Source organism: Felis catus, chromosome B2, assembly GCF_018350175.1.
Source record: "Felis catus isolate Fca126 chromosome B2, F.catus_Fca126_mat1.0, whole genome shotgun sequence".
In the NCBI taxonomy this organism is placed as follows: Eukaryota; Metazoa; Chordata; class Mammalia; order Carnivora; family Felidae; genus Felis; species Felis catus.
In genome coordinates, this window is record NC_058372.1 from 7,215,197 (window position 1) to 7,241,413 (window position 26,217).

General features: G+C 40.1%; 1 protein-coding gene across 2 annotated transcripts in view; it reads right to left on the reverse strand.

Annotated features, from left to right (window-relative positions):
* Positions 1-26,217, reverse strand: part of LOC123385663 — a 509,548-nt gene that overhangs the window by 38,955 nt on the left and 444,376 nt on the right. For both annotated transcript variants that reach the window (XM_045058524.1, XM_045058525.1), the window contains one exon: positions 14,355-14,452. In XM_045058524.1, the coding sequence (XP_044914459.1) occupies positions 14,355-14,452 (98 nt within the window). The remainder of the gene's footprint in view (positions 1-14,354; positions 14,453-26,217) is intronic.

A 26,217-nucleotide genomic window follows, 5' to 3' on the forward strand; every position in this document is an offset into this window, starting at 1 on the left:
ACATACTCCCTCTTCTCCCAAAAGCCAGATCTCTTACACTTGATCTCTAGTTTCTAGATTTCTCTAATGTGAAATCACATAAAGATACTAGAAAAGAAATCCGAGTATGGAGTCCTAAGATTTAATTGTTTTAATTGTTTACATTTGATAGATTATTCCTAATCCGATAGTAATGTTTTTAGACTCAAGGGTCTTACCAAAGTATTCCTTTCTTACTTTTATTGAAACACCTCTCTTATCACACTCACATGTCTTTTATTTACAAAGCATTTCATTATATAATTATAACAGCAAGTACCATGGTCACTAACCAGTATGAGGACAAACAACACTATCTCTTGGTGAGCATTAGCTCGCCTGCAGCGAGGGGTGACGGCCTGCAGAGGGCCCCGATGAGTGACTATTCAGCAAACAGGAGGCACCAGTACACAGGTTTTAGGGGAGAACAGAGGGCATCCCAACAGCTGGAGAGTTAATTAAGTGGGGAAGGGGGCAGGGGGGTCACTTATGTGGATGTTCATGTGTATCACTGTTGCAGAAAAGACACTGCAGAAGACCTTGGTTTGAAAGGGTCCTAAAGCAGCTTCTTCCAAATCTAAAACCATCTGTGACCAGTAGGAAGACACGCTGTAAAGCGTTTTCTTGTCATATATCTTGTTTTCTCAAGACTACAGAGCCTGTTACAGTAGAAAACATGCTTTCTACCCATCTGTATCCCATGGAGTAATACGGCACTGTTGTATCAAAAGTGTTTATGATACATCTTTAAACATGATAGATTAATTAACGTATTACAGCATGAATGATGCCCAAAATGTCTTTACTATAAGATGATCTTGGCCACAACATGCTATTTTTCTCACTGTCATCCAAAGGCTGGCCTCAGGTTTCCCAAATTTGTTTTGCTTTTTACCAAATAAGATGGAACAGAACAGTTGAGGAAAGGGGGAGGCACTGTCTCCACTTGCAATTAAATGTAAGTGGACAATTAGTGTTGAGTGAAAGCGCTGGCTGGGATTTCATAAAGGGCCCAATCCGATCTGCCTCCCAAAAGCATTGAGGCAGTAATGGATGACTTACAGATAAAGCATCTGCCTTGGGTTCCAAATAAATTTGTAACCCACAAGACACAGAGCAAAGGCAGAGAGTATGCTGTCTAATCAGGATCTAAAGAATGATCAAGAATCGAGTGGTGACTTTTCTTGCCACTCCAGCCCAAGCATTTCAGACCTTGTTTTTTTTTTTAAGTTTATTTTTGAGAAAGAGAGAGAGACAGAGACAGAGTGAGAGCAGGGCAGGGGCAGAGAGAGGGAGACACAGAATCTGAAGCAGGCTCCAGGCTCTGAGCTGTCAGCACAGAGCCCAAAGCAGGGCTTGAACTCATGAACCAAGAGATCATGACCTCAGCCAAAGTTGGACACTCAACCGACTGAGCCACCCAGGTGCCCCAGACCTTGTGTTTCTAGGGAGGGGATTAAGTAGTAAGGAGCTGCACCTGTTGCAGTAGCCTGAAAGCTCCACATGTGTATCCGTGCAAGGCCATATTGAGAAAAGTCGTCTATGGTGGCTGTCATCAAAGAAGATGAGAAATGAGTAACTTTATTGCCCCAATGACCCTTTCCCTGTCAGCTCACACACCGACCCACCTTGCTCTTCTGCCTCTTCATTTCCACATGTGCCAGACCTGTTTCAAAAACAAAGCTGTCAGGGGGTCCTGGGTGGCTTAGTCGGCTAAGCGTCCGACTTCAGCTCAGGTCATGATCTGGCGGTTTGTGAGTTTTAGGCCTGCTCTGGGCTCTGAGCTGACAGCTCAGAGCCTGGAGCCTGCTTCAGATTATGTATTTCCCCCTCTCTCTGCCCCTCCCCTGCTCACATTCTGTGTCTCTCTGTCTCTCAATAATAAATAAACGTTAAAAAAATTAAAAAAAAAACAAAGCTGTCAATTGCAGGTAGCACTTTTTTGATCATTGGCCTGAGAAAAATAATTTTTTCCACCAAACAAGATGAAGATTGTCAAGAATCTGCAGGAAGCAGATACACAGGTAGGAGTTTCTTTTGGGCAACTGGGATTCACAACTTCGAATTTCTACCTTGCTTCACTAAAAACGTTTCACTTTTTTGAGAACTAGTGAAAAATACCAAGACTCTAGGCAAAGAGCATCACACACACCATTTTTATTTATTTGAAAACAAACAGAAATTCTTGAGAGCTTGGTGCAAATGTCACTTTCAGTGTTTTCTCCCTCAAGAAAATTCCTGGGGCGCCTGGGTGGCTCAGTCGGTTAAGTGGCCGACTTCGGCTCAGGTCATGATCTCGCGGTCCGTGCGTTCGAGCCCCGCATCGGGCTCTGTGCTGACAGCTCAGAGCCTGGAGCCTGTTTCAGATTCTGTGTCTCCCTCTCTCTGACCCTCCCCCATTCATGCTCTCTCTCTCTTTGTCTCAAAAATAAACGTTAAAAAAATAAAAATAAAAAATAAATAAATAAATAAAAAGAAAATTCCTTTTAGTTCTAAAAATGCAAAATACACAAATTAGTAAAATAAACAAATATTACAAAGCTATTTGGTCTTAGAGAATCTCCTAGAGTATCTCAAATGGTCAGTATTTCATTGCTAATACTCAAAACTGGCTTCATCTTTCAGCTCACCTACAACAGAAAATTTTCTTCTATATTCATGAGTCATTTGAAACATTGCTGTATTTCCAGATGCCTGCTTTTGAAGTCACTACCTACGAAATTATTTCAAGCGAGTCGAAGAGAAATCGAAGACACCTCTGAGCTCATGCAACCAGACAAGCCTGTTTTATGAGTGAACAAAGAGGAGTGTCACAGTTGGGTTGAATATTCCTTACTCTCAAACGACAAATGAACCTTCAAAGATGGTCCCTATTACTATTACGCAGTAGATACCGCAAATGCTACATCACAGCTGCAAATTACTTTGGAAAATTAATTTAATTTGGGAATCATGGAAACGTCCATGGAAAGTTACAAAATGGATGCAGGGAACAGGAAAAAAACAAAACCAAAAAAACAAACCACATTCCAATAATACTCAAGTTGTACTGGAAAGTGAAGTTCTCCACGGCTACTGTTTTTCAAACTTTGACCAACAAGAAAGCCAGATTCACTGGATTCCAGAGAGTCTCTCTGTCCCCAAATCTCCTTCCAAGGTGGAACCAGCACCAGTTAGGAGCCTGTAATTGCCAGGAAGCACACACCAAATATCGTTTACTCACTAAAATTCAAAACGAACTTAAATGCCCACTCCCTACCACTAACCATCAATAGATGTGTTTCTATGTCTTCAGTTATTCTCATCTTTTTAGAGATGCCTGAAAAACCAAGGTCTGAGGAAGGAAGGAAGGAAGGGAAGTTCCTCCATCCCCCTTTGTCACTGGTTTCAGGCAACCTACAACCTTTGTAAATTGCTAACCACTCACCAGGTCTTTATATAGATCAGTAGAGAGAAGGTCACCGAAGCCAGGGCTAACATTTGTACTTGTATTTCCCAACATCACCTGGACCAGGGATTAAACTTCACAGATTAACTACCGACAAACATAAACCAGCCTCGCCTTCCACACGCCACCTGCTTGCCAACAGATTCATTTCTCCTCTTTCTTTTATTAACATAAACAAACATAGTTACACAGCAGCAATGATCTGTCTCTTCTTGGCACTGCATATGCAAAAGTAAACACCCAAGTAGGCGCACCTGGGTGGCTCAGTCAGTCAAGAATCTGTCTTTGGCTCAGGTCATGACCTCATGGCTCCTGAGTTTGAGCCCTGCATCGGGTTCTGTGCTGACAGCTCAGAGCCTGGAGCCTGCTTCAGATTCTGTGTCTCCCTCCATCTCTCTCTGCCCACTCATGCTCTGTGTCTCTCTCTCTCTCAAAAATAAACAAACATTAAAAGAAATTTTTGTAAAGTAAATACCCAAGCAATATTGTGATTTCAAAGCAATCTTTCAGGGAAAACTGGACTTCAGGAAGATTAGGAGACGATAAAGAATTACTAGAAATCTTAACATGACATTCAAGACAAAATTAAAAGTCGTTTATTTTCACAGGAGTGTTATAGATTATGTAACTTTTTCAAAACATGCAGATTTCAACATATGATCATTTCAACATGATAATTATCTACAGTTTTTAAGACATTATTCTAAAATATATATATTCCAGGGGTGCCTGGGTGGCTGAGTCAGTTGGATGTCCAACTTGGGCTCACATCATGATCCCGTGGTTCATGGGTTTGAGCCCCATGTTGGGCTTTGTGTTGACAGCTCGGAGCCCAGAGCCTGCTTCAGATTCTGTGTTTCCCTCTCTCTCTGTCCCTCCCCCACTTGTGCTCTGTCTCTCTCTTTCTTGCAAATGACATATCAAAGGGCTAGTATCCAAAATCTATAAAGAATTTACCAAACTCCATACCCAAAAACCAAATAATCCAGTGAAGAAATGGGCAGAAAACATGAATAGACCCTTCTCTAAAGAAGACATCCAGATGGCCAACAGGCACATGAAAAGATGCTCAACGTCGCTCCTCATGAGGGAAATTAACATCAAAACCACACTCAGATACCACCTCACACCAGACAGAGTGGCTAAAATGAACACATCAGGAGACTATAGATGCTGGAGAGGATGGGGAGAAACAGGAACCCTCTTGCACTGTTGGTGGGAATGCAAACTGGTGCAGCCGCTCTGGAAAACAGTGTGGAGGTTCCTCAAAAAAGTAAAAATAGATCTACCCTATGACCCAGGATTAGCACTGCTAGGAATTTACCCAAGGGATACAGGAGTGCTGACGCATAGGGGCACCTGTACCCCAATGTTTGTAGCAGCACTTTCAACAATAGCCAAATTGTGGAAAGAGCCTAAATGTCCAACAACTGATGAATGGATAAAGAAATTGTGGTTTATATACGCAATGGAATACTACGTGGCAATGAGAAAGAATGAAATATGGCCTTTTGTAGCAACATGGATGGAACTGGAGAATGTTATGCTAAGTGAAATAAGTCATACAGAGAAAGACAGATAGCATATGTTTTCACTCTTCTGTGGATCCTGAGAAACTTAACAGAGGACCATGGGGGAAGGGAAGGAAAAAAAAAGGTTAGAGAAGGAGGGAACCAAAACATAAGAGACTCTTAAAAACTGAGAACAAACTGAGGGTTGATGGGGGGGTGGGAGGGAGGGGAGGGTAGGTGATGGGCATGAAGGAGGGTACCTGTTGGGATGAGCACTGGGTGTTGTATGGAAACCAATCTGACAATATATTTCATATTAAAAAATAAATATTTTTTAAAAAAATTAAAAAAATACATAGTTATTGCAAAGAACTTAGAATCTGTCAATACTTCAAGGACTTCATGAAGTCTGATGTGGCTGCACTGGACAGAAAAGGCAGAGGTGAGGCATGAGTGAAGGTAGGGAAAGGCCCAGACCTAGGGGACCCACAGCCATAATACAGCAATGTGGATTTTATTCTAAAAATTTTTTTTAACTTTTTATTTATTTTTGAGAAAGACACACACAGTGAAAGCTGGGGAGGGGCAGAGAGAGAGACACACACACACGCAGAATACAAAGCAGGCTCCAGGCTCCAAGCTGTCAGCACAAAGCCCAACACGGGGCTTAAACTCACAAAATGTGAGATGATGACTTGAGCTGAAGTCGGATGCTTAACTGACTGAGCCACCCAGGTGCCCCATGTGGATTTTATTCTAAGGACAAGGGGGAAGCCATCCAAGGGTTGAGGGAATGGAGACACAATTAGCTTTGTGTGTGTGTGGTTTTTTAATTGTTTTTTAATATCTATTTATTTTTGAGAGAGAGAGAGAGAGAGAGAGAGAGACAGAGACAGTGCAAGTGGGGGAGGAACACAGAGAGAAGAAGACACAGAATCCGAAGCAGGCTCCAGGCTCTGAGCTGTCAGCACAGAGCCTGACGCGGGCCTCAAACCCACAAACCATGAGATCATAATCTGAGCTGATGTCAGCTGCTTAACCGACTGAGCCACCCAGGGGCCCCTAGCTTTGTGTTTTTTAAGCAAAGTCTAGCTTCAGAGCAGAACCTGTACTGGAGGCAGCAGAAGTGGATACAGGGATGTTAATCAGGGGTCTACTGATTATCTAGGAGAGAGATGGAACCGTTTGCTATGAAAGGTGAGGAAAGAAATGGACAAATCCAAAAGAGATTTCATAAAGAATGGTTAAAATTGATAACAAATTAGATACAGGAGGGATAAGGAAAGCAAGAGAGAAAGAGATCTCTAGCTGTAACATAAGGATTTTAATCCCAGCAATGTGCTGTTGGTGAACCAAACAGAAATGGGACATTGCATACCACCTCTCCCCCATCATGCCTGATCTGCAGCAGAAGCTCAAAAGAATGAAAAGGTCGGTTTTTAGAGCGAAACCAAATTTTGCTCAATTCTTCTCACAAGTGACGCAAGGCGGGTTTTTTTTTCCCCCTCTGGGTCAAATCCGTAACTTTGAATGGGATTCAAAGACCGTAGCCCACCGATGCAAACGAAAACAAGTGCGGCAGGGGTGACACTGTTCCGTCACCACGAGGAAATAGCCTACAGTAGGTCATCCGGATTATGAATTGTCTACCTCTACATCTTGGCAGGTATGCCGTGGACAGCTAACAAAAAAACAAAAACAAAATCGTGTCATACGGGGCACCTTGGCTGAGCATCCGACTCTCAGTTTCAGTTCAGGTCATAAAGTTGCGAGGTTCGTGAGTTCAAGCCCCGTGTCAGATTCTGCACTGACAGCATGGAGCCTGCTTAGGATTCTCTCTCTCCTTCTCTCTGCGCTCTTCCCATGCGAATGCTCTCTCTGTCTCTCTCAAAATAAATGAGGAAACTTTAAAATTTAAAAAAAATATATGAAAATAGATCTCAATCAATTTGGTAAGGTTTCCAATTTAAATTTCCAAAGACAATCGAGGCCTTGAGTTTCCAATTCTTTTTCAGAAGCCCGTTTTGCTGCTATGGGTTAAAACCTCAAGGTGTAACCCTTTGGATTGAATAAAATCTTGAGACGCTGCACAGTTCGCCACCCTCCCTGACAGTGGCCAAGGCAAAGTTCTGGAGGGCTGGAGAACGGTAGTTAGACCCATAAACAAGGTACAGGGTTCATGCAGCTTGAGAAGGCGTTGCAGCCACCGGCCATCGGTTGACCTCCGCGGAGGGCAGGGCCCAGCGGGACGATCCCAAGGCAGCAGGACCCTGTCCTAGTTCTTTAACCAGAGATAGACCAACATAACCACTGAGGAGGAGTGTGGCCTTGCTACACTACATGTTGACATGCAAACATTCATACTTCATATTCATTTAATAAAAGATCAGGAATTGAACAGGCATTTTCTCAATGTATATGACCTGTATGCCACTACGCAAAATTATTATTTTCTCCCTGAGCAATCTACTGTGCCATATGGTCGAGCTGCAGCTTACTCAGCAATTAAATCAGTGGGGAAAAAACATCTCAGAGAAAGTTACTCTTGAACATTCTTTAGGTCGCCCACAAAGAACGATATATGCGGTTTCGTACATACTTGAGTGTCTCGCAATAAGCCTCACACGCTCATCTTCTGTTCCAGCACCGAAACAAATTGCTGTCTCTTCTCTCAAGAAACCAGATCAAACACCAGGCCTGCCTTTGTAAAAATATATGTTTTTGTCTGGTTTTTTTTTTGTCTTTTTATCAAGCACATGTAATTAAGATAAGTTACTTTTTTATCCATTTTCAAAACTGACACTCAGGTACAGTTCCACTCTAATTACTGAAAGGAACATTTAAGGGGAGCCTGGGCAGCTCAGTTGGTTAAGCATCCAACTCTTGATTTTGGCTCAGGTCATGATCTCATGGTCTGGGAGTTTAAAGCCTACTTCAGACTCTACACTGACAATGTGGAGCTGGCTTGGGATTCTCTCTCTCCTTCTTTCTCTGAACGTCCCCTGCTCATGCTGTCTGTGTGAAAGAAAAGAAAAGAAAAGAAAAGAAAAGAAAAGAAAAGAAAAGAAAAGAAAAGAAAAGAAAAGAGAGAAAAGAAAAAGAAAGAAAGAAAGAAAGAAAGAAAGAAAGAAAGAAAGAAAGAAAGGAAGGAAGGAAGGAAGGGAGGGAGGGAAGGGAAAAGGGAAAAGGGAAAAGGGAAAAGGGAAAAGGGAAAAGGGAAAAGGGAAAAGGGAAAAGGGAAAAGGGAAAAGGGAAAAGGGAAAAGGGAAAAGGGAAAAGGGAAAAGGGAAAAGGGAAAGAGAAGAAAGGAAAGGAAGAAACGATTAAGAACAGTTGGAATAAATGCATTATCTAATTTAACTAGTAAATTATCCCTTTTGCCCCCATGTCATTAGAGACAACGCAATGGCACTGACCAAACTATTTGTGTACTTAATGGACAAACTTAAGATTTTTTTTTCTCTTTTCTCACATATACATTGAATGTAAATCCAAACTGATCCCAAAGTTGCCTTATTCCTTCAATGTACTCATTTAATTTTAGGACCAGAAGACAAGCTGAAGATCCTTCTATTTGCCCATCCAAATCCACTCTCCACCCTTCTCTCCCTGTTCCCTACCTCCATGGACCACATCAGCAGGCCCCCGTCCATTCCTGTTGAGGTCAGCAAAAGGGAAGCCGTGGTAAGAGATGGGTGAAAGGAAGGAGAATGGGGCCAGTGAGTATATCCCCTCAGCTCTCCCTGCTAAGTTTACCCCAGATACAAGTCACTACTTCTCTGCAAGACTCTCTCGGTTCAGTTTCCAGCTACGCTCCCTGCTCCCATCTCTTTGAATCTATGCTACTCATCCAACACTACCCAGTTTCCATACCTTTATATACAAGCACTCCTTGAAATACCCTAATTTCATTGTGCCACCTGCTTTGTGCTTAAATTCTAAATAATACAATTTACTTTTACAGATGAAAAATTTAAATCTGAGAAGTGAGGTGGCAAACTCAAGGTAACACAATGAATTAGACGGTCAGGGAATGGCAGAGTGGGAGTAAACCAGAACATTCAGTTGCCAGGAACAGAAACTTCCCTGAAACTAACAATGAACACAGAGGAGGCCATGTACATTACATCACAGAGTTGGAAGCTTAATGGAACAGACTCTGAGCATGGGTAGATGCAGGGTCTTGATCTCTGTTCCCAGGAATGTGTCCCTTTTCTCCATGCGGACTTCATTCTCAGGCAGGTTTCCCCACAGGACAGAACACACAACTTACTAGAAGCTCTAAGACTACTCCTCCCAGTGGTTCTAGCAAAATTCTCATAGACGATGGTAGTGAAACAAGCATTATTCACATGCCCACCCACGGACTAACTGTAGTGAATTACGATTCACTACGTCCAAGTAAGATAGCTAGCCTCTCTGGAGTGGGACATTAGGGTCAGCCCCACTCAAAAGAGCATGGACTCAGATGAGGCCAAGATTCCTGAAAGGAAAAAAAAAATACCACTTTCCCAAAGGTAGGGGCAAAAGAAATGCTGTACAGACAGAACCAATGGATAGATAACTGGTGTATAGGAGCAAGAACAGACTCAGTAACCCTGAAACCGATTCGGTTTATGTTTCGTTATTGTACATACTTAAACCAAATAGCACTGACCTGACTTGAACCGTCTATCGGGGAAACAAAAGAAGATTACCAAACTAAAAACGCCAATGACGGACATGAGCATGCCAGTTACAAGTTACGGAGCATTTTCACATACCTTATTCTCACTTAATTCAGTTATTCCAGGCTAGGAATTCCAAATTCCTTGTCTACCCCTTTCTTCAAGGTCAGACCAATGTTTGCGAATTTCGAGAATCCAAAGATTATTTCTAAATGCTTCAATTGTGTTCACATGTTGTTAAGAAACTACAGTGTAAACATTTGAGGAAAGCTCATGGTTGTCAGTTTTATTGTGCTAAGAATTGCTGTGGAAATTCGGCCAGAGACCCATCAAGATATATTTCTGGGCCAAAGGCCAAAGTTCCAGGATTGGTCATGTCTTCTTTTTTGCAATCTGCATTTTACCCAGGACCCAGGGGTCACTTGAATACTAAAAATACAGCTTCCCCACCCCCTCTGAAAACAACTTGACCAAGACTTTTACCATAATGTTGCAGAAATGCATGGATATGTGTGCTCACTTACCCAGAAATGTGTGGTTAGTATAAAAATCTCAAACAAATGATCAAGAGGTCAAGGCCAGCAAACTCTTGTGATGGTTTTGAAGTAAATTGTGGGTTTGCTCTGGTGAAATTTAGTGGTCGGAAAACACATGAAGACCTCATGATGAAGCATTTAATAAAGTAGCAAATAGTAACAAACCTTTGTCTGGATCGCACTCAATTCAGTGAGAATCAGAATCTGATCTGTAAGGTTGAGAGGAAAGACCAAATGTACTGAGGGAGCATAATTGGTTTTGCCCTTTCTTGATAAAAATAAAAAATATTTATCAACTGTTAAAAGGAATGATATCTTGCCCTTTGCAACAACATGGATGGAGCTGGAGAATATAATACTAAGCGAAATCAGTCAGTCAGACAAAGACAAATACCATATGATTTTACTCATATGTGGCATTTAAGAAACAAATGACCAAAGGGGGGAAAAGAGAGAGAGAGAGAGAGAGAGAGGGAGAGGGAGAGGGAGGGAGAGAGAGAGAGAGGGAGAGGGAGGGAGAGAGAGAGAGGAAAACCAAGAAACAAACTCTTAACTATAGAGAACTCAATGGTTAACAGAAGGGAGGTGGGCAGGGGGCGGGGGAGGATGGGGAAAATAGATGATGGGGGTTAAGAAGGGCATTTGTTGTGACGAGGACCGGCTAATGTATGGAAGTGTTGAATCACTCTCTTGTACTCCTGAAACTAATATCACACTGTATTTACCTATGCTAGAATTTTAAAAAGAGAGAAATTAAAAAGAAAGGAAAGGGTAACAAACATAAAGGTATTGCAAAGGTTTTATATATATACACACATATATGTGTATATAGTTTATATATATATGTATACATATATATATAATTCTGTACAATCATATAAAACAGTGTTTAAAACTGTGTATAGATACCGTTCAAAGTATTTGGAAAGTATTTCAAAGTATTTAGAAAAAATATGTAAGGACAATGGATACTGAAGGGGTGTCCAACTACAATTGACAGTCATATCATGTGATGTTTTAAAATGTGTCTTTCTGGAAAGTGACGGCAACCATTGATCAAACCCAACTGGCAGACTTAAGGTCAGTTATCCCCAGGACAGAGTTTATTCGGGGCTGCTAGTTAGAAAAACCAAAGTTGATAACATCTGTCAAAACTCTAAAATATTTTCATAGCTCTTGACATGAGCGTCAAGTGAAAATACCTGCTCTCTGTAAAAAAAAAAAAAAAAAAAATTCAGAGAACTGGGCACAGATCAGAGAGCAGGATAAAACAGGAGTGAAAGGTGACTGAAATCCTGAGTTTCTATCTGTGTCTTCCCTCAACAATGTCTAAAGAGCCCTTTTCGTCCCTACCAATTGCAAAATGGAAAGAAAGCAGCCCGAGTCTGTCTGCCTTTTACACCAGTGACTGAGCAGTGTACCATTTAGAGGACGCGATTTCATCCTGTGAGGAGCTGGGAGGCATACCGTAGTCTATAAGCTGCATCTGAGGAACTATCTAAAAGAAAATTTAAAGGACACCGATCAAAGTCTTGGATGGATTTGTTTTATTTTTGGAGTTTCGGTTGAAATGAAATGCAGTACTGGTAACTGAGATCTGGCCACAAGCGAGTCAGGTCCAGGATTGATGCAGACGAATCTCCACCATTCTCTGAACAAACGACCGTGTAGTATGACTTGGAGCCCACAATTCAAAGAGTATTCGTCTCAGTCTGTCATAGGAACTTTGACACATTAACACTGTGCTGGAAGAGATTCCCAACAAGCAGACTTAGCAGAGACTGAGAAGCAAAGCAAGGGCGATTGCTATGGAAGGAACACGGTTGGCCTGTCTAACCTCTGGGCGGGTTCGGGCAAAGTTATGAAACAGATCAGTCTCACGATTCGATCCCCGGGGCTCTGGGTGTGAGCGGCACATCTTCGACACGATCCTCCCCAACATTACAGTTTCCCATCACCATCTTAGGAAAGAACACAGAGGGGAAAATAAGATGGCGGGAGAGCTGATCTTACACAGTCCTTCCATCACACTATGGTTAATACTTAGTTTCTACCAAATCAGATGATGAGTGCATGGCACAGGTGTCGAGGAAGAATCAAAAGAATCAACTGTTTACACGCATAACCGCACACATAAGCCTACGTGTTCTAACGTTATCCTAAAGCAAGTTCGACACGTAAAAATATCAACCCTATCCCTCAAAGTGTATAGAACCTAAAGATATAAAGATTATTAAAGACAATTACATACTTAAAAGTGTAACTATAGTGTACCTAGGAGAGTGACAGCTCTACAACGGGTCCTCAACATCGTTGTAACAACTGTGGAAAAATAACCAACCAACAGAAACCCACTGGCTGGGACTCAAAGAATCTAATGGGTGGATCCACATTATCTCTAGGTCTCTCATTTTGTATTCTCCCCTAAAATGCTACTCCTCCAATAACGTGTAAATAATTTGCGTTCCAAAAGCACGGGGTGGAAGAAAGTCTGCCACTCTCGTAACCTAAGTGTGCAAGATTATCACAGGTGCAGGGAATTAATAAGCAGATTGCCCTACGCCCAGAGTCCTTGGGGACCCATCAAAAAGCAGGAAAGAGACATTTGAGATCTCAGCTCAGTTACAAATAGAATTAAGCAGAGAAAGCGTACGCACCCTGTTCTCATTTTCTCCATTTTCTTTTGAAATTGAGAACACACATTAGGAGTCACTTTGAAGTTAGAGCTGCCTGAATATGATATTATTGATTTCCATAACATGTTTTTGTTCTGCAATGCGGATGTGCATTTTTCAAACATATTAAGCAAGGCTTTGATCTGATGTGTTCCACCAGAACACCGCACAGAGGCTGAAAACCATTTCTATATAAGGGTTGGCTGTGCTGAGGGCGGGGGGGACATTGCTCTAGCTTGAAAGAGGTTGGAAATATCCCATCTGAAAGCCCTTTTCAGTACTCCTCAGCCTAAACATTTTACTCAGAGGGGTCAAAGGTCACCAACTGTCAAAACAAAACCAAAATTACACAGTGCTCCTGCAAAGAAGCAAAGCGGAGTGGAAACTCAGAGTTCACCAACTGGGCTCCTTAAGGCAGCACGTACCAAACAGTAAAAACGCCCTTAAAAAGTAACAGGTACATTCTTCCAAATCCTACTGATTTTCACAGGTCGTTCAACACGTTTCAAAGACTCGTCTCCCAGGCATCAATGTGGAGACTGAATTGAACTATTCTAGAAGGACGAGTAGGGGGCCGGTCCAAACTTTGAACCGTCAAAGCAACCAGTCTGTAAAGCACCAGATGGTTTCATAACTCTGAAGGTTCATAAATCTTTCTTTCAAGTTTCCAATTTCAAAAAGAGGCCGTTTGCTTTGTGGGATCGGGAATGGGGGAAATTTTTGCCATTGGGTATCTGACCCACAAAACCCTAATAGCCTTTTAAGCTTTCTTGCTCTACAAGCTGGAGACAAGCAGAGACAGACAAGAAACTCAGAGGAGGACGTCATCTGCCAGCCAGCTCCCTGTGAAGAGAAGACCAACCTGAGCCTGCATTTCTCGACCCTGACCCTCTCATCACAGCTGAAGGACGTTCTGCAAGTTTAAACATTCAGGGACTGAGCTTATCTACTCATCCCTCAGTCAGGAACTTCACAAGTAATTGTGATTTTTTTTTTTTTAATGCAACACAACATCTCCAGCTTTTAAATCAAGTTTGGCAGCCCTCAGAAAAAAAAATGGAGAAATGACTTCTCAAAGGTCTTCCTGAACGGAGGAAACTTCAACTTTTGGTGAGCCGACGTGATCCCCACGCTCTTTATACGCAGATGTGTTTGAGCTCCCCTCTTTCCACTGCCTACCCAGGGGGAGACAGAGTAGACAGGAAAGGAAAGTACAGAGGCCTGGAAGGAAAGAGCGGAAGACAAAAGAGGGCTGACACCAGCACGTTTCATGTGTACAGGTCTGTGTATGTGCCCAGCGTGTGGTAGCACATTTATGCACCAAGCGGACCACAGTGGGATTCGGTGTCCATCTAACCAGGCAATAAAAGTCCGCAAAACTTCGGGGCTTTGTTTTGGGTGTGGAAATTAGTGAATCAGAACAGGTGGATATATCGATCTCATAGAGCTCAGCAGCTGAAATCCACCAACATTACATTATGCCACACTCTAGTATTCACCTCCAGTCTGCCTGAGCCTTCATTTCATGCAAGCGTTCCTTCATCCTCCTTCCAGATTTCTTCCTTCCTGGTCTCAGTGCCGTGAACAACTCATCTCCCTGTTTATCACAATGTTTGTGGAAGGACCAGATAAAAGAGAACATGAGTAGGAAAGTGCATAATAAACTATGAAGCTTTATAATAATCTCAATTATGATTAGTAATGCATACCCTAAAATATGCAAAAGGATGAAAATACTTACGAGAAATGTTAAATACTTACGAGAATTGTTAGGGTTGCTCGCTTTACCAAAAATTAGGTCCAAGGTCAGTTAATAACAACGTTCAAGTCTATTAGGAATTATTATTAGACTAGGGAGGTTTACAAACTCTGTGTAAAACTGGAAAAAAAATGGGTAGTTCAAGTGTCAAGGTATATATAGTAAAAAATTCCAACAGTCTGGATCGTTGAGTGTTGGGGTGGATGAATCATTAAAGGAGACTGTGGTCTAGCTGAATGGTCACCGTCTGATGTGGTTCATACTTTGCAACCCAGCAAAAGGAATGAGAGAGATTAGCTCATCAGAATCATATTTTCCAGCTCCAGAATGGTCAAAATACACTTTAGTATACACATAAACATTTTAAAAAATTTAGTAATTTGAAAATGACCTTAAAATTCCATATGCTGTCAAATAAAAAATGGTTTCTTTTAAAAAATTATTTATTTATTTATTTACTTATTTATTTATTTAGAAAGAGAGAAAGAAAGAGAGAGAATGGGAGCAGGGAGGAGAGGCAGGAGGAGAGAATCTTAAAGAGACTCCACTCTCAGCGCAAAGCCCAACGTGGGACTCGATCCCACGACTATGAGATCATGAGCTGAGCTGAAATCAAGACTTGAGAAAGACAGATACCATATGTTTTCACTCTTATGTGGATCCTGAGAAGCTTAACAGAAGGCCATGGGGGAGGGGAAGGAAAAAAAAGAGAGGGAAGGAGGCAAACCATAAGAGACTCTTAAAAACTGAGAACAAACTGAGGGTTGATGGGGGGTGGGAGGGAGGGGTGGGTGGGGGAGGGGCATGGAGGAGGGCACCTGTTGGGATGAGCACTGGCTGCTGTACGGAAACCAATTTGACAATAAATTTCATAAAAAAAAAAAAAAAAGACTTGGATGCTTACCCAATTAAGCCACCCAGGAGCCTCCTAAAAACTATTCTGAAGATAAAATATGTATAACACAATAAATGCAAACTTCACAGCAGCCATTTTAGTTGACACGTCTGCTTACTAGACACCCCAAGGGGTTCAAAACTATATCACAGACATGGTAATAGCAACACAAGAGCAGGTTTCTCCGTTTATTGCCACAAAGTCTTTAGAACCTAACGTGCCCAAAAGTTTCCGATTTTTAAAAAGATTTTGTTTCTTTTTTAAAGTAAACTCAACAGCCAATGTGGGGCTTGAACTCACAAGCGTGAGATCAAGAGTCCTATGCACTACTGACTGAGCCAGCCAGGCATCTGACCCCCGCAAAAAATATTTTGGCCAAATCAAAAATGTCCATTCTTTCAGGGACTAGTCATCATGAACACTATCCCAGTATATCCAAACAAACGTTAGCAGCATCTTTGTTAAAAGATTCCTCAGCTACAATTTATGTATAACCATAAGTATATGTGTTTTTTTAATGCGTATTTATTTTTGAGAGCAAGAGAGAGAGAGAGCAAGCAGAAGAGGGGCAGAGAGAGAGGGAGGCACAGAATCCAAAGCAGGCTCCAGGCTCCAAGCTGTCAGCACAGAGCCCCACATGGGGCTCAAACCCCTAAACTGCAAGACCATAACCCTAGCCGAAGTTAGACACTCAACCAACTGAGCCACCCAGGCACTCCATGTATAAGCACATGTATACGTTTACAAGTGTGTATTTTATTTATTTCATCTTTTATGTATATATATTGAGAAAATGAAGGGGAAAGGTTAAAATTCTCTTCTGGCTTCAAGGTTTTATGGTATGGTATTTTCACTTCTCTCGTTCAGATGTTACACCGAAAAAAAAAAGAATTACAGTAATAATAAGTCTACATTTTAGATCTTTGTACAGTGGAAACTCAGATTCTAACTTTGGTTCTAGGCCAACAGCTTTAGCATGTGATATGTTGGGGAGGGGGGAAGTGGGCTGGGGGGGCATACACACACACACATAGTTCCACTGCTGCTTGAACAGCTTGAAAAATTTCACACACTGGCTACCTAGTTCTGACAGGAGGAGTCCAGCTTGGAAAACAAAACCCCTCCCTTACCATGACCTCAACCCTTCTTAATCTCATCAGGAACAGGATGAAAGACAGGGTGGTTTTTATTCCACACCAGCTGTTTCAAGTGATAGGGAACTATGGCATGTCTAGGGACCAGACACGCTGTTATACCAATAACCACTTTTAGAAAGTCTGGTCTGGTGATTGGTCCTCAAGGAGACGGTACCTACAAAAATATGAGAAAGCCAAAAAAAAACCCAGAGTCTTATTAAAACTGAGGCAGGTTGCTGAGGGACTTACTATCCACCATTTACTACTTATGTATTAACCCTTTGGCATAAATAGTACTTAAACACCCCAATAGCTTCTCAATTCTGCTTTTCAGAAGATGTTGCCAAGAACAAGTTTTTTCCTACACAAACACCAACCTGAACATATCAAGTGTCATAAACAATGAATAGTAAGAAGAGGAAGAGGTTATTTTTTTTCATTAAGACCATCAAAATTGCACGACGTAAAATGAAAATAAGTAAAAAAAAAAAAAGGGGTTGTAAGATGCTTAAAGGGTCTAAAGTATAGGATTTGATTCTCCTTTCCACTGAGTTAATTAACATATTTAACACCTCACATACTTGCCCCTTTGTTGTTGACGTTTAAGTTCGATTCTCATAGATTTCAGTTACACAATACAATCTGATCAGTTATAGCCACCATGTTATATATGATCAGACCTTGTTCATCCTAATATGGAAAATTTGTACCCTTTTACCAACTTCTCCCTATTCCCTACCACACCCTCCCCAGGCCTTGGCATCACTTTTTTACTGTTTCTATGAGTCTGACCTTTTAATTTTTTAGATTCCACATATAACTGATACCATGCAGTAGTTGTCTTTCTCGGTCTGCTTTCTTTAGCATAATGCCCCCCAGACTCAGTAATGTTGCCAGAAATGGAAGGATTTCCTTCTTTCTATGGCTGCATAACAATCCACGGTTTCTTTTTTTTATTAACAACAACACTTTTAAAGTTTTATTTATTTATTTATTTTGATAGACAGCATGAGCGGGCAGGGGCAGAAAGAGAGATGGAGAGAGAGAGAACCCCTTAGTGGTGTCACACCGTCAGCGCACAGCCGGATGTGGGGCTTGAACTCATGAACCATGAGATAACCTGAGTCGAAATCGAGAGCAGAACACTGAACCAACTGAGCCACCCAGGAGCCCCCATTCCACTGTTTCTTTACCACATTTCCTTTACCTATTCATCCAACTACAGACACTTCAGTTGTTTCCCATACTTTGGCTATTGTGAATAATGCTGCAATAAACATGGGAGTACAGCTAGCTCTTTGAGATAATGGTTCCATTTCCTTTAGATTTATATGAAGAATTACTAGATCATACAATAGTTCTATTTTAAATTTCTAGAGAAATCTCCCCAGTGGTTTTTCATAAACGTCGTACCAATTTACATTCCCACCATCAGGACACAAGAGCTCCCTTTTACCCACATCCTCCTCAACCTGTTTATTTCTTGTCTTTCTGATAGTAGTTTTTCCAAAGGGATACCTCATTGTAGTTTTGATTTGCGTTTCCCTCATTATTAATGATGTTGAGCATCTTTTCATGTATGTTAGCCATTTGTATGTCTTCTCTGGAAAAAAAATATATCTTGGGCGCCTGGGTGGCTCAGTCGGTTAAGCGTCTGGCTTTGGCTCAGGTCATGATCTCACGGTTCATGGGTTCGAGCCCTGTGTTGGGCTCTGTGCTGACAGCTCAGAGCCTGGAGCCTGATTCTGATTCTGTGTCTCCTTCTCTCTCTGCCCTTCCCCTGCTCTCTCTCTCTCTCTCTCTGAAAATTAAATAAACATTAAAAAAACCTCTTGTTGTTAAAAAAAAAAATATATATATATATATATTTTATATATATATATATATATATATATATATATATATATATATATATGCAGCAAAGCCATAGGATATAGACCTACCAAAATCAATTGTGTATCTATACACCAATAATAAACTGTCAGAAAGAGAAATGAAAATCTCCCCACAATAGCTTCAAAATGAGTAAAACAGAAATAAATTTAACAAAGGAGATGAAAGATCTGTACATTAAAAACTATAAGACATTGTGTAAGAAACTGAAAAAGACACAAATCAAAGGAAAGATATCCCATGCTCACAAATTGGAAGAATAGTGTTAAAATGTCCATACTACCCAAGGTGATCTACAAATTCACTGCAATCCCTATCAAAATTCCAATGGCATTTTTCCACACATAAAAAAAAAAAAATCCTGAAATTCATGTAGAATCACAAAGACACCAAATGGCAAAGTAATCTTGAGAAAGAAAAAGAAAGCTGGAGGCATAACAGTCCCTGATTTCAAACTACTTCAAAAATACAGTAATCAGGGTGCCTGGGTGACTCAGTTGGTTAAGCATCTAGCTCCTGATTTCGAGTCAGGTCATGATCTCAAGGTCATGATAGAGCCCCATGGTAGGCTCCATGCTGAGTGTAGAAAATGTTTAAGAATCTCTTTGCAGGGCACCTGGGTGGCTCAGTTGGCTAAGCGTCCGGCTTCGGCTCAGGTCATGATCTCATGGTTCGTGAGTTTGAGCCCCGCATTGAGCTCTGCACTGACAGCTCAGAGCCTGGAACCTGCTTCGGATTCTGTGTCTCCCTCTCTCTCTGCCCCTCCCCCACTCTCTCTGCCCCTCCCCTGCTCATGCTCTGTCTCTCTCTGTCTCAAAAATAAATAAAACATTAAAAAAAAATTTAAAGAGTCTCTCTCTCTCCCTCTGCCCTTTCTCCTCCCCCTCTCTCAAAAAAAAAATACTAATCAAAACATTATGCTATTGGCATTAAAAAAGACACAGAGATCAATAGAATAGAATAGAGAGCCCAGAAAAAAGCACACAGTATATACAGGCCATCAATTTATGACAAAGGAGCCAAAAATAGACAATGGAGAAAGGACGATCTCTTCAATAAGTGGTGTGGAGGAAACCGGATAGCCACATGAAAAAGAATGAAACTGAACTCCTATTAACCTGAGACCTGAAACCATAAAACTTCTAGAAGAAAAGGTAAGAGGTAATCTCCTTGACATTGGTCTTAACAGATTTTTTGGGATTTGACATTTACAGCCAAGGCCACAAAAACAAACAAGTAAGACTACATCAAACTACAAAAGCACAATAAAGGAAACCATTAACAAAATGAAGCAACCTATGAAACAGGAAAGAAATATCTGCAAACCACATATTCAATAAGGGCTTAATATCTAAAACATATGAGGAATTCCTACAACTCAACAGCAAAACAAACAAACAAACAAACTCAACTTTTCAAATGGGCAAAGGAAGAGTAAAAGTTTTGACAAATCTGCAGATTAGACTCCAGATGACAGGCATAGCAAGTTTTTCCTCGCTTGAGTAAATAAGACCTTCCAAGCATTATTTTTTTTTTTCATTGCCACCCATCTGTTCTGTGATTGTAGCCCACAGTGTACACCCTGCACTCAGAAGCAATCGCTCCACAGTGAACTCTAACATGGGCCCCAGAATAGACCCAGTGGGCAATAACTAATACTCACATACTTATTAATGAGGAGTATGAAAAGCAAGGTGATGTCTACAGTTTAGCAACCCATTGTTCTCTAGATTCTATTTCAAAATTGAAAGACACAGTCAGGAAAAATGAGCTAGGGAACCTCAATAATGTATGGATAGAAAATCACAAAAAATGGCAGCGTCAACAAATTATATGCTTTGGAGATTTATTATTACTGTTGTATTTTTATCTCTTTTAAATCTCTGGTACATCAGGTTCATGATACACTATGAAGATTAATACCAACAGACAAGCACAGGGTAATGAAATTATTGTGAATAAAGAAAAACAAAGAATATATAAGGCAGGAAGTAGAATTTTAGAAAGCCAACAGTGGGATCAAAATGAGGGATGGCTCACCTAGAGACAAGCAAAGTTCTCAAAGTTGCTTGAGAAGCTGAGAACAAGCCAGAAGTGAGAAGCCACCTTACATTGTCTACCAGAAGAAAAATTAAATTTATAAAACTATGACGAAGCAAAAAGCCAAAATGTAAACCAACAAGAAAAGTCGAGGAGTGTATATGTAGATTCGAAAATTCAGGAGTGGATGTAGACCTGAGATCAAAACCACTAATGAGCATCAGGAAAACTGAAACATAAAAGAGTATGAAAAGTAAATTCTCAAGGGGCTCGCGTGTCTGCCAAACGAACAAGAGAAACAAATTGGGAAGCCAAAATACAAAAGCTTGTGCAATTGGCTGGAACCAGAGAACGCTCAGGTGTGGGATTTGATGGATCAGAAAATAGAAGGGAATCCAGCACCACAAAAAAAGACTGTGCACTTCTGGGAACTAACCCAACTTGAATGCTGGGACACTATGACACCTGAAAGTGAGCGCAGGCAGAGATGAAATCTTGCTCTGGCCCTGAGTCGAAGACAATAGTGTTTGTCAATTTTTCTCATTAAACTATAAAGGTAATGTGTATTTATGCAGTGATTACTGAGGCCTTCAGTTCGGAGTCTTGACGACCTATTGTGAACTTCTTCAGTGATTTTAGATCCTTGGGAGGTTATCTGGTCATAAAACAACATTTTAACAGAACAAAATCTCCCATTTGCCCATCCACCAATGAATGATTGATCACACTAGGACTTAGGATATTCTGCTACACTTAGTGCCACACGTAAGATCTACTTTAGATACGCCCCAAAATGCTATATAGGGATTAAATGTATATTTATATTTGTGCACAACAACACATGTAGATATACACAGAAATATTGTGACGTTTGAGCTATTATTTCCCTTCGGTTGTCACAATAAGTTCTTAGTATGTTGAGAGATACAGTCCTATATTTCTCTAACTCGTTCCTTCTTTTTGAGGACTATTTCTTTTCTTTTAACCACCTGATTATAAATAACAATTTTGTTCTTAGAGACCATGGGCATTTCCAATTGACTAAAAGCAGAGAAAACCTAGTAAGTGCTGGTATCTTCTCCTTAATTTAATTACCACTCTTCTGATAAATTGGAAAAACACTCATGTTCAGATCTCATTCGGGATGATAATATCTCTCTCATTCATCAGTCTTTGCCCAGGCTGAATTCCTTCTCACTTCAGTCTTGAATTCCACTTACTCACAAAGGTCATTAGCTCATTATTCTTCTACCCTTAAATCGGGCTCTCAATACTTTTTCCAGTTCCAGGGGCAAAAAGTTTATCTCAGAGACATTTTTATGACAATAAAAATTATGATATTTAAAACAAATAAAAATATTTTAGATAAAAAGGACATGTGCCTATCCTCTGACATCTTTTTTATAAAAAGGAAAATGAGTAAACATTTTTAAAAATTCAATTAGAAATTTTTTGTCCAAGTGCGACAAAATTACCTTATTTTTTAATTTTTCAACAACAGTACTTTATATAAAATAGATCATGGTTTATCTTTTTTTTTTAAAGATTTTTTTTTTCAACATTTATTTATTTTTGGGACAGAGAGAGACAGAGCATGAACGGGGGAGGGGCAGAGAGAGAGGGAGACACAGAATCAGAAACAGGCTCCAGGCTCTGAGCCATCAGCCCAGAGCCTGACGCGGGGCTCGAACTCCTGGACCGCGAGATCGTGACCTGGCTGAAGTCGGCCGCTTAACCAACTGCGCCACCCAGGCGCCCCGATCATGGTTTATCTTATAACCATGGGAATGTTTATATTTTTGAGTGTGGGATATCAAATATTTGTATTTTTTTTTTTTTTTTTTTTTTGGATTTCAATGAAGGACTCAATAACCTCAAATTTGTATGGATCTGAATCTCCTACTATCCATTCTCCTTCTGCTGGTAACTACGAATTCCGGGGCAAGAAAATGAAAAGAAAAAAGTGAGAAAGAGAGAAGGAGAGGTGTGGGGAAGGAAAGGAGGAAGGGAAGACAGAAGGGAGAGACAGAGTGGGGGAAGGGAGGTTGGGATGGAGACAGAACACAAGCAAGTGAGCAGGAGAGAGAAAAAGGAGGGAGAGCCAGGAAGAGAGAAGGGAAGGGAGAAGGGAAGGGAGCAAAAACATACTTGAACATATGAAGAACGCCAAATGCAGGGCATTTCCAGAGACAGTCCATATTCAGGAGAAGGGGACAAAGGTGATTTTCCTGTATATGGCTTTTAGCTTGAGGGAAGACTGCACTAAAGTTCTGTGGGGTGGCTAAAACTCTGTTGGAAACCCCATGACTATCCCGGGGAATTGAAGACACTTGAAAGGGAATGGACAATTTCAGAAAGGAAAGACCCACAGAAGAGGCACCCAAATTCAGCGGATAAGCTCTGTGCAAATTTCTAGCTGACCTCTAGCAGACTTCAAGTAGCACAGGTAAGGATTAAAGAACCGAACCAAGGCTTGAACTGCTCTCCAAGAAATGCAGATTGAAGTTTCAGTCTTATTAAATTAATTGCCTGCTAAAATAAACAAGCAAGCAAAATGCAATACTCTTCAATAGACTATATTGAAATCCAAACACAATATATAATTTACACCGAGTGCAATATAAAATTAATTGACAGGAAATGAAGGAACAGGAAAATGTCACTTATTATCAAAAGAAAAGTCAATTAGCAGAGTTCATTCTCGAGATGATGGAGGTGTTTGAGCAAATGAGAATTATAAAATAATTATTATATCTATAAGCAATAATATGAAGATAAATAGGATCAAAATGAATGAAAAGATAGGAATCTCAGCAGAGAAACAGAATTAAAAATAAACAAGTGAAAATTACAGAAAAGCACAATATTTTTTTTAAATCACAGAATGCACATGATAAAGAGTCTGCAAACTTGAAGATATAGAAATTATCTAATCTGAAGAACTAGGGAAAAAAAAGAAAAAGAAACAGAGCCTCAGGGACCTATGGGGCAATTTTTAAAAGTCCAATTTACAGGGATACTTGGGTGGTTCAGTCAGTTAAGTGTGTCTGACTTTGGCTCAGGTCATGATATCGCAGTTTTTGAGTTCGAGCCCTGCCTTGGGCTCTGTGCTGACAGTCTGGAGGCTACTTCTGATTCTGTGTCTCCCTCTCTCTCTGCCCCTCTCCCACTCACACTGTCTCTCTCTCTCTCTCCCTCTCTCTTTCCCTCTCTCTAAGATAAACACTAAAAAAAATTTTAAGTCCAATTTACATTTAATTGGTGTCTCAGAGGAAGAAGAGAATATGGTGTGAAAATATCTGAATAGCCAAAGTTATCAAGTTGGTGAAAATAATAAATGCACAGATATAAGAATTTCAGTGACACCCAAGGAGTGCAAATTCAAAAACTATCCTGCCCAAGTATATTATAGGCAAACTATTTGACACCAAAAATACAAAAATCCCTGAAAACGATACCTCAAACACAGGAGAACAATGATTAGTTAACGTCTGACTTCTCACCTAAAATTATAGTTGCTAGAAGACATTAGAATGCTGTATTCAAAGTGTTAAAAAATATGACAAGAATTTCATATTGGGCAAAGCTATTACTCAAAAGTAAAGGTAAAAAAAGAACATTTTACATTTTAAAAATGAGAGAATCTTCTACAAGCACACCTGTATTATAAGAAGTGTTAAATGAAGTTTTTCAGTGTAACAGGAAAAGATAATCAGAGAAAAATTTGGATTCCTAGGAAACAATAGAAAACACTAGAAATGGTATGTCTCTGTATAAACAGATAATACTATTTCCTCTCTTAATTTCTACATAACACACATAACTGTTTAAATCAAAAAATGTAACACTGTTTTGTGAGTTGTCTCATGTGTGGACATGTAACATATAGAACAACTATGGCATAAAGAATGAGGAGGGGAGCAAGTGCACCTATACAAGTGCAGGGTTTCTTGAATTTATGTGGAATGAAACCTTGATGCTAACTAGCCTGTGAAAAGTTACGAATGCACAATGTAATCTTTAGAACTACTAAAAAAAAATTATTAGAATCTGAATGCCATCATAACTTATATCGAAGACAGTAACTATCACTTCAGTCAAATCGTAACTATCACTTTAGTCAAATCTAAGGAAGTAAATACATCTTGGCCCAACAGCATCACCATTGACATTACACTCTTAGTAAAATACTTTTTGTGTTGTTTCTTTCCAAGACATTGAGTGTTGGTTTTAATTGTGTCGCATGCAGAAATTATAATAGTTCAAGGGGATCTGTAAAGCACTGATTTAGTCACACAGTGACAAATTCCTCATTTCATTTGGATTACTAAGAGAATTTTCTATCAACATTTCCCATAAGGGCATGTATACAAGTATTTCTCACACAATTATTTATAGTGAAGGGGGGAGAAGATGTAATGTGGAAGAGTGGACAATAAAATGTTAATAGTTTCAATGAAGCATTGAAAGGAGTTAGAAATAACAGACTACATGTACACGTGGCAACATGAGTATATCTTATTAAATATAACAACGAAAAAAAAACAAGACAAAGATTAGATTGAAATCTCTAAGACCATACTTTTGAGATAAATTACAAATGTACTCTCAGTCAACGGCAATACACATCTTACAGGAACACAAAGTAATTCCTATAAACATATTAGAACGATTGCTTGTGGGGAAAGCAAAGGGAGTGCAGAAGGAGAGAAACAGAGATAGATGATCTAGAAAAAAGATAAATAAAAAGAAATATAGCCCTGCATTGAACAAGGATAATGTACCATGAAATAAATAACTCTACCCCTTTACCTAAGGTCCTCCAAAAAAGAACAGAAAAAGAAAAAAGCAATTGAATTTTCTGAATGTTTTTTCCCCTTTTTCCTTCTTCTGTCCTTCCCAGCTCAGATATCTAGGATGCACTCCCACACTAGTTTTATAACTTAAGTGGATGACAGGTTTTATGAAAGGCCCATCCAACTACACCGTGGTGGTAACTCTTTGCAATTAAAATTGAGAGCACAGTATGTACAGGGACCAGTGCATACAGTCAGATTTCAGCACCTGCCCATTCCTAAAACCAAATGAGAGAGTTTAATAAATTGATTATTGTTGTTTACCCCACTAAAACCTGGGGTAATTTTTTTGCAGCAGTGAATAATCAGAACTATTTGTAGCCTCTTTTACTGAAGATTCAAAGAGTATTCCTAACATGATGCAATTTATGCCTTTAATGCCTTTCCCAATGATAGATGCTTCTATTCTGTCACCTTAAATTTGAGCATGCCAGTGACCATGAAGGAAATGACACTATGTGATTCACTAGTTTTAAAAATTTTTGTTTGCTACCATTGTCTTAGTGAGCGAGGCCAGAGGTGCACAAACAATAGCTTGCAGGCCAAATGCAGCCAAACAAGCTGTTTTTGTACAGCCCATGAACTAAGAAAATTTATATTTTAAAGTGGTCCTATAAGTCCCTACATGATATCCTTAATTGTGTCTCTTGCCTAGCAGAGCCTAAAATATTTACTCTCTGTTTTTTTTTTTTTTTTAAAAAAAAAAACATGCCAACCCCTAATCTAGAGTTTAGAAAAAAATTATTTCTAATATTCTCTCTTTTGTAAATGTGTGCCCCAGAT